Source organism: Zerene cesonia, unplaced genomic scaffold (assembly GCF_012273895.1).
Source record: "Zerene cesonia ecotype Mississippi unplaced genomic scaffold, Zerene_cesonia_1.1 Zces_u009, whole genome shotgun sequence".
Classification (NCBI taxonomy): Eukaryota; Metazoa; Arthropoda; class Insecta; order Lepidoptera; family Pieridae; genus Zerene; species Zerene cesonia.
The window spans coordinates 598,101-607,801 of NW_024045139.1; the positions used below are offsets into that span (position 1 = coordinate 598,101).

Sequence of the window (9,701 nt, forward strand, 5' to 3'; positions counted from 1 at the left end):
AGCCAAGCCCAATTAAAGAGACGCCTGAAGGAAAAGCAGTGTCAATAAGCAAAGAACCAAGCCCAGTTAAAGAGATTCCTGAAAAACTAGAAAAATCAACCGACAAGGAGCAAAGTCCAGTTAAAGAAACACCTGAACGCAAAGTAGACACACTAGAAATAGAACCAAGCCCATTAACTGAGATTGCTGAAAAATTAGATAAACCAACAGGCATGGAGCCAAGACCAATTAAAGAAATGCCCGAAGGAAAAGAAGAGTCAATAAGCAAAGAACCAGGTCCAGTTACTGAGGTTGCTGAAAAACTAGGAAAACCATCAGTCAAGGAGCCAAGCCCAGTTAAAGAAATTGCTGAAAAATTAGAAAAAACTGCAAGCAAGGAACCAAGCCCCATTAAAGAGATAACTGTTAAATTAGAACAATCTACAGGCAAAGAAGAAAGTCGCATTATAGAAACTGTTGTAGACAAAGAAAAATCTATCGAAAGAGAACAAAGCCCCGTAGCAGTGTTTGGTGTAAAATTAGAGAAACCAAAAAGTGAAGAGCTAAGCCCTGTAAAAGAAACTGTTAAAGAAAAAGAAAAGCTAACAGACAAAAAGCTCAGCCCCGCTATGAAGGCACTTGGTAAACTGGACATTGAACCAATGTCACTAATAAAACCCGTTGATAAAAAGGAAAAATCAACGGAAAAAGCGCCTAGTACTGAAAAGAAACTAACCCTTCAAAAAGAAAAAGAGACTTTATCCTCCGGAAAGACATTGAAGGAAGCTGAAATATCATCAGTTAAAGGGACAACTTTAGAATCAACTAAGTATGAAACTTCTTCAGTCGATATGTGTTCCGAAATGGAATCAATTACTGATAATTTAAAACTACACGGATTTAAATCATTCGGTAGAATGAAAACTGATACGGATGTTTTTAAAGAGTCTATAACTGAAAACAGCATAACTTTGAAAAGAAAAAGAACGATAACCACAATCACTCAATACTTCGTTAATTTAACTGAGAATATTAAAAAAGCTGTTATAATAAAAAAATATTTGACAGAGGATGAATATCCTGATGGTAATATTGTGTTTAATAAAACCGAAGATACTTCAACATTAGATGAAGACCTCTCTCAAGCAGAAAGGTTAGATATGATTAAGCAATTTGAAATACCAATTGATCAGGAAAAAATACGAATTAACGGTCAATCAAATGGCGACCTCTCAGAAAAGTATAACATATCAGATAGTAAGAGAAGTCCATCTGAAGAGCCAAACGTTACGTCTAGGAGCCCAAAACAAAAGCATACCTTTACTTTGGAAGACTCCATCAGCGGTGAATTAAATGCTAAGATTGAAAAAGAGACGAAAATAACTAAATCATCATCCGATATCTTAACTGAAAGTACTGTATCGTATAGTAGCTCTGAAGACGTTTCTAAGGAAGTAAGCTTAGAAGAAAAATATAGTTTTGAAAGTACAGAAAAAGAAAAGAAAATGACTAGCACTAAGATTTCATCGAAAAAACAGTTTGATAAACATCATCAAAAATTAGATAAAATAGAGCGAGATCAAATATCTCACACTGATGACGCACAAACTTCAAGTGACAATTCAGAAGATGCTGTACAATTTATGGAGTCCATTAAAAAAGCATTTACTGATGATGCTATACAGCAAGGCATTAAAACTGAAAGTACTGAATCCTTAATAGTTCATTCGGAACTTGACAGAGTATCTACACCACCAACTGTACCGGTCAGTCCTCTACCTAAAACTCCTAGTGCTTTTTATGATGTTAAAACAAGTGATGGGGTTCAGAGCGAGATTTCATATGATAAATCAGATGGTAGTGAAGAGACGATTACAAAAATTGTACATGTTGGCGAAGACGTGCTAACACAAAAAATTTCTACATCGACAGAAAAAGTACCAAAAACCATTAAAAGCATGACTGATGGTGATGATAATTCTGATATACAAGCTCTAACACAAACTGTAGGAAAAATTAAGACTGAAACTGATACTGTAACAAAGATAATAAAAGAAGGGGAAAATGTTGTCACCCAAACAATTACAACTGTAACAACAAAAGAAATTATATCAAAAGAGGATGGAACTCCTCAAAATGTTAAAACAACTATAGAAACCACAACTTTGAGCAGGAGTTCGGATGGCTCTACAACCACAACAAAGGATACTCAAACATTATTATCTGAATGCTCTTCTAGTCTCCGATCTACATCTCAAATGGATATTTTAACTAAAGATGACACCATGGACAAAGAGAGTATAGGATCTCGAGATGAAAGTCACAAAACGGAATCAAGTGGCCGCGAAGAAGACAAGGAATCAAAAAGAAAATACGAAACTTTGGAAGCCCAATGGGAAACTGGTGATCAAGATAATGTTGAGGATACTACTATAGACACGGATGTAAGTAAACGTGTAATAAAAGAAAATGGTATTGATGTAATAGAAACAATAACTACGGTAACTAAGAAAGAAACTTTAAGAGTAGAAGATACTAAAAAAGTTGTGAAAACGACAATCGAGACAAACATTTGTAAGGAAAAGCCTGATGGTTCCAAGGATATACAGAAAAAAGTAGAAGTAAGAACGGAAGAATTAACTACTGACGGAAGTAACAATATTGAGAAAATTATTGATGGCTTAAATGTATACGAAGATCCAGAAGAAAGTGTTTCAACAAAAGTGGAACACATATTGGAAGAGGGTGTTTCAGTTAAGAGAACAATTACCACAAAAGTAATTAAAACGAAATATGCCGATACTGAGGGGTATGTAAAAAAATTAAAAACAGTTACGACTGTAACTACGACTGATCAATATCCCGATGGATCTTCTAGTACAAAAGTAGATAGTAGTATATCTGTGATAGATCTCAGTGCACCTGACCTTCTAGATAGTGGAGAATTGAAAGATTTTACAATATTAGAAGATAAGCAAGTTAATACAGAAAAGCAAGAAAAGACCACAATTATAAATGGGCAAAATGCACAACAAATCATAACAATAACTACGACTAAAGAAATTTTATCATCCATTGATAAGTTAAGAAAAAAGATAAAAACAACTGTTGAAACTGTCACTGAATCTATGTTACCAGAAGGTATTGTTGAGGTTACAAAAGATGTTAAGGTTTCTATATCAGACTTTCGAAGTGATGATGATATACAAAGCTTTGAAGGCTTTACTGCGGATAAAGAACCGCATGAAGAATGCAAAAAATACCATGAAACAATTGTAGTGAATGGTGAAACGATTAAAAGAACACGAACTGTCACGATAATTAAACAATACTATAACAATACAGAAATAAACATTAGGAGAACAAAAATCACTACAAAAGAGGTTACTGAAGATGAGTATCCCGATGGTTCTATCGTTTCAAAAACAAGCGAAAAAGTATCAATAACAGATGAACCACTGGAACTGTTTGACAAGGTTCACCCCAAAGCACCATTACTCGAAGGCTCTGGTGAGGTTAATGAAGGCAAAACTAAAGTTATTGGTTCAACAAATATACAAAATGAAGATAATAAAGACGTGAGTATTGAAACCAAAGAAAATTTCATAACTAAAGATGGAAAAATGCTCAAGCAAATAATAACAACAACAACAACTAAAGAAATAATATCTTCTGTAAATCAACCTACAAATAAAATCAAAACAACTGTAGAAACAGTTACTGAAACTGAACTACCTAACGGAACTATTGAAGTTTTGAAAGATGTGAAAGTATCCATAGCAGAACTTGATAAGGAAATAGCAGGTGAAAACTTTACAGACTATACGGAAGTAGGTGAACCACGTATAGAAACTGATTCCAAATCAGAACAGTTAGTAGAAAATGGAATCGAAATAACTAGGACTACAACCATAACAACTATAAAACAAGAATATCAAAATAATATAAACTCTTCAAAGAAAGCTAAAACTACCGTTAGAACTACTGTAGAAGACCAGTATCCTGATGGTACAATTGTAACTAAGAAGAGTGAAAAGGTGTTAATTGAAGATATTTATTCTGAAATAACACCTACTGACGATGGTTCACAATCGAACGAAATGTATGATGATACTGAAATAGTAGAAGATACATCAGAAGAATCTGATGTCAAAAATGAAATTATTCATCAAAATTCTTTGATTATAAAACGCTGTACTACAACTAACACAAAGCGGGAAACATTATCCTCGTCTGATAAAAATATCCGCCGTTTAAGGACAACAGTTGAAACTATAACTGAAGATGCATATCCAGACGGATCTATAGAAACAACAAAAGACGTTAAAATAACCATATCCGAATACCAAAAAGCTTCTGATAGTGACTTGCAAGCTGCTTTGGAGGGTTTCATATCTACCGGAAAAACAAAATCCTTTGTTGATAAAAAGTCAAACATTCTAACAATCGATAGTGAAAAAGTAACACAACATATAACTACTTACATAACTAAGGAAGAACTAAAAAATAGGGATTCAAATGAAATAGCAGTTAAAACTGTTACCGAAACAGTAACTGAAAATATTAAAGAGGATGGTGCTATTGAGACAACTAAAGACGTCAGAACACAAATAGTTTATTTACCTGTGGGAACCACGTTTGAAGACTTATCGCCGGAAATAGAAGAAAAAATAACGCAAGAAACTTCCGAATCAAGAAACGAACACTTAAAAAAAGATGAGAAACCAGTTGTGGCCGAACTAAATATAGTTCCAGCAGAAAGTAAAGTTGATCAACCAGAATCTAAAGGAAAGAAACGGTCACCTGTTGGCGAAATAAACACGGAAACCGAAACTTTTACGAAATTAATAAAAGATGGGGATAACGAAATCACACAAACCATTACTGTGGTTACAACAAAGGAGGTAATAAGCCCTGAAAAAGTAAAAGTAACAGTTGAAACAACTACTGTAAGCAAAGGAAGTGATGGTGTTACAAAAACTACAAAATCAACAAAAACAACGATCTCCGAGTTCAAAGAAGAATATGAAGAAACTATAGATACTGGTGAAAGTGAAAAGTCATATTCTAAATATTCAACGAAAGCAGGAGATATGCGAAGTTCTTCAGCAGCTAGTGACGATTTAGACCATCCCGGTATGTCTACTCCACCTTCGGATATAAGCTCAAGGGAATCTAGAGCGGCTACTCATATATGGGGGACAGAAAGTAGTGGGATGTACTACAGTGATGACGACGGTCAGGCAAGTCCGAGCAGTACTAAATCACAAATAGCACATTCCCCAAGATCAAATCTAAGTTTTGAATTAGACGCTAAACAGAAAGAGCAAGACGATCCTATGTCTATGTCTGTGTATGGAAAACTCCCAGGGGACGATTATGAAATGAGTACACACGCAAAAACTTCTGATATGTTCCATACAGGGGGAGCATCAATAAAAAAAGTAACAGATGAATTTTTAACTCATGAAAAAATAGAATCGGACACATTTAAAGATAGTGAAGACATATCAGTCTCCACATTTTTAAAGGAAGCAGATGAACAATTTGAAAAAGCTATAGAAGAGCATAAAAAAATTAGTGGCTCAACGGTTATTTCAAGTATAACAGCTAAGTATGAGCTCGACCATGACAGTCCACCTAGTCAGCAAACTTCAAAAACGCAAGAATCAGTCATTTCTCTAAAAGGTTTCAAGTCAGAATCAAAGAAAGCCGACGACCAAAAGTCGGAAAAACCAAAAGACACAAAAGGACATGATTCAAGCAAAGATCCAATTGAATCGTGGGGAAAACCACTTGGTCTACCTAGCCCAATTCTGCCTTCTGATGGAAAAAGTACTCCTAAGAAGTTGGTAGCGAATTCTTCTGTTGCTAATAAAAACAAAATCAATCAAGAAAGGAGCAAGGAAGCTAAGGCTGCCTCAGAATCTCCAAGTAAGAAGAAGTCTCCAGCGCCTATATATATGGACTTAACTTATGTTCCGCATCATGGAAATTCTTACTACTCTGCTATTGAATTTTTCAAAAGAGTACGAGCACGATATTATGTATTTTCCGGAACCGAACCGTCGAAAGAAATATACAATGCTCTATTGGACGCTAAAAAAACATGGGAAGATAAAGATTTAGGTATGTATATTGTCGTTGTCGATTATACTAGTTTATAAACGCATGCTATGTTTGTTAAATTTACTCTGCTCTCCTATCCTTAAAGTTAAAACATATGATATTATTATCATGCCAAACTAACTACTCATGACGACATCGTCATCGTAGTAAGTAAAAGTTTTTGTATAAAACATGTTGAAAACTAAAACATTTTATTTTTCAGAAGTCACAATTATTCCCACTTATGACACAGACGTCCTTGGCTACTGGGTAGCTGAGAATGAAGAAGCCCTTGAAAAATATAAAATTGATTTGTCACCTTCTGCCTCGCGTTGCACCATCAATCTTCAAGACCATGAAACCTCGTGTGCAGCTTACAGACTCGAGTTCTAGGTGTCGGGTCTATTTGTAGCCTTCTCATCGAAGAAGTAGCCTCTGCTTTTGGAATACTTCTGAGTGCAATTATTCAATTATCACATGGGAAGTAATACACTCAGAAGCATCTCACACCTGAGGACGCTACTTCGTATGAGATAGTTTGCAAATAGATTCAATATTTGTGATATACGATAGACGGACTGTTGTGAAATTCTTTTAAGCTGTAGATAAATATTTACTCAAAAACACGATTTGAACTTTACGTATAAGCATAAGCGACGAATGGATCCTAAAGTGAGACAAGAACTCGATCGCATCCAATACGAATCTCGACCTAAAAACAAAAACGTCCATTTTTTTCTAAAACTCTTTTCTAGTAGCAACATAAATGAATACATGCCATTTAAAATCTTATATTTCTGATAATATTTTTGAATTTGGTCTTATACAATCAGTAGTGCTTTTATATACGATTTTTAGCATAACCAGTCCATTTTGTTTAGCCAAAACACCGCTTGTGCGAAAAATCTAAATTTTTGAGAAATTATTTTGCTATCGCATTGTGAGTTTTAAAAGAGATTATGATAATGAAATACGTGGAGTATTTATGCCACGAGCTTTAAACGGACGTGATTGTAATCGAATACGATTATTGTAAGCAATGCTGAATACTGATTTGTTAAAATTATCTGAATTACATAATTTTTTACGACCAGAGTCTAAGCGAAATATATAAATGTCTTGAAAAGACAACGTGCGAACTGCACTTCATCGTTTGATAGAAGTAATATAATTGTTTCTAAAATTTAGAAAGGCAAAAGAGGCTCGTAAACTTTGTAATAAATAATAAACCAGTGCTATCTGATGATTGAAAAAAAATCCTCAATTTTTTCAATGAATTAGATGGTCATTTGATTTTGCACAAAAACAGAACTAATTGAATGAAACCCTGTAGCATATAGGAATGATTAAAAGCCTGCGTTAATCGTTCTCATGTGAGCCAAGGGTTGCGGATACAGCTGCAGTAGTCACGTGCTACGTGGAACCACCGCCATTTTTGTCTTTCTAAATCAAAATGAGCCTAAGTCGATAGAGAGCTTAATTCATATTAAATAAAAATATGGTTTATTAGGACTACTAAAATTACAGCTGAGTTTTGAGTTGATATATGATTTTTATCTATATCTGTTAGAATAGTTTTTATGTTAAATATTTTTTTCATGATATGGTGACTCTATGAAAGTTAATCTTTTTTTACAAGTAAATATGAAATACGTTTGATTTTGTACATTTCAATTTCTAGTCGAGTCCCAAATATATATAAAATAAATAGTATTATATGTTCCTATTCGTATTGATTTTTGACATAAATAATTTGTTATTGAATATTTATAATTGATATAATAAACTACCTATTCCACTTAATGATAAATTCCTTAAAATTGTGTGTTTTGTACGAATGGTTTGCGCGAATGTGAATCATACTACCGTCTAGTATAGGACGTAAGCTGTACTTGGACTGTTCTCATAAAGATCAAAGTGTTTCCATAATTTCATTTTGCCAATGAAAATAAAGTTTTATGTCAATTACGTTTAAGTCATCCATAGCGATAAGCTAATCTAATGGAATCCTACTGCTTTCTTTGCCAAACTACCTTTAAAATAGAAAAAATTCTGTATATTTCTAGCACCAGCACAATGTATTTACCTTAATGACGAAGATTCGTACCTAACGATAAATTAACTATATGTCTATTTATTTTTTATGTTCGTATAGCGATTTATTTAATAGTTATTTTTATCATATGCGGCTATATATTGCGTGTTGGTTTGTGTGGATGATGTTGCTTTTAAAACGAATGGACAAGGAAGGTGTAATTAGGTGTGATGGGATAAATGAACATTGTACATTACTGATATATCATCTAAACATACGTAACTACTTCAAGCATTCCGGATAAATTGCATTTAAACTTGATTTTTGGTTTATTAACTATCACATTAAATAGCGTCTATTATAAATTGATAATGTTACTTCGGCCAATGCTTGTTATTGCTTTCTGAAGGAATGGATGGTATATCAGTATTTGATGATGTATGCTTTTAAGAGTGCTAGTTTTTTAGCCTTCCTCTTGGCAATGTTTAAGATTTCTTTGGGCTAACAAGCCTGCCCTGAGATTTACTATTATATTTAATAGCTAGAACTCTAATTAATGCATAATATTAGGAATTATAAAATGTTGTTAATTAAGAATTGTATCAGCTTAGTGAACATCAATAGCTCTGAAAATGAAATCATTATTGAAATTATTAAATGTTGCATTTTTCTAACCGTTATTGCGGACGTGTGTGTTAATTTTGTCTGCTGTTACAAAATTTATTATACTGTCTATAATAATGTTAATAATAATAATAGAATTTGATGAATTTAATGTTCACAATTCTGAAATGTTTAAAGACCAAACTACGCGTAATTTATATTGTTTATTGTGATTTGAATTTGTGATTAAATGGATTTTGTTCCTATCGCTTCACGTGATGGTTTATTTGTCGCGATGAGACCGAACCATATCAAGTTATGTTTCGGTTACGACTGTGTGTAATATGCGGGAGTTTTGTTTGTAGATAGGTAAATATCGGCCTGTAGATATTATGGATAATAGGGGAAGCTTATGTGGTGCTAACAACCTGATGTGAAGGTATTTAACCTGAATAAGGGTCGGCGAACGAAACATTAGTATCGTCCAATTGTTCAGGATAAACACGCTAATGGTAAGAAGGACTGATTGTTTTTGATGATTGTTTCGATATTTCTTTTGACGTTTCCACTGTGATGTGCTGTTTGAACATGTTTAATAATTTAAATAATGATATTAGTCCCTATGTGGATGTTAGGTATTTGTAACTATTATTATATTATGTAAATTAAAAAGATAAAAAAATAAACAATTCATTGTATCAGTCACGTCGCTATTCCCCATTCAGCGTGTTTGGTGATGTATATGAGATTCAAGTAAATAAAATAATAAAAATTATCGTGGTTTTTATTTAAATCGTACCTGCACACACAAATATTTTTATGTTTCATAGCGGGCATCTGAGCTAGTGGTTCGCCTAATGATAAGGGGTCACCACCGCCCATGCGTTGCCCGATTTTAAGAAAAAATCTGCAAACGAACAAAGCCGCGGGCGATCAACTATACATAAAATAAATACACAAACTGTAGTGATCACTT

At 33.6% G+C, this 9,701-nt stretch overlaps 1 protein-coding gene across 1 annotated transcript in view; it reads left to right on the top strand.

Moving 5' to 3' along the window:
* LOC119839156 (microtubule-associated protein futsch-like) overlaps nucleotides 1-9,500 on the top strand; it is a 93,054-nt gene extending 83,554 nt beyond the window's left edge. The window contains exons 12-13 of the mRNA XM_038365359.1: nucleotides 3-6,108; nucleotides 6,311-9,500. Of these exons, the coding sequence (XP_038221287.1) occupies nucleotides 3-6,108; nucleotides 6,311-6,480 (6,276 nt within the window). The 3' untranslated portion in view covers nucleotides 6,481-9,500. The remainder of the gene's footprint in view (nucleotides 1-2; nucleotides 6,109-6,310) is intronic.
* The last annotated feature ends 201 nt before the right edge of the window (nucleotides 9,501-9,701 follow it).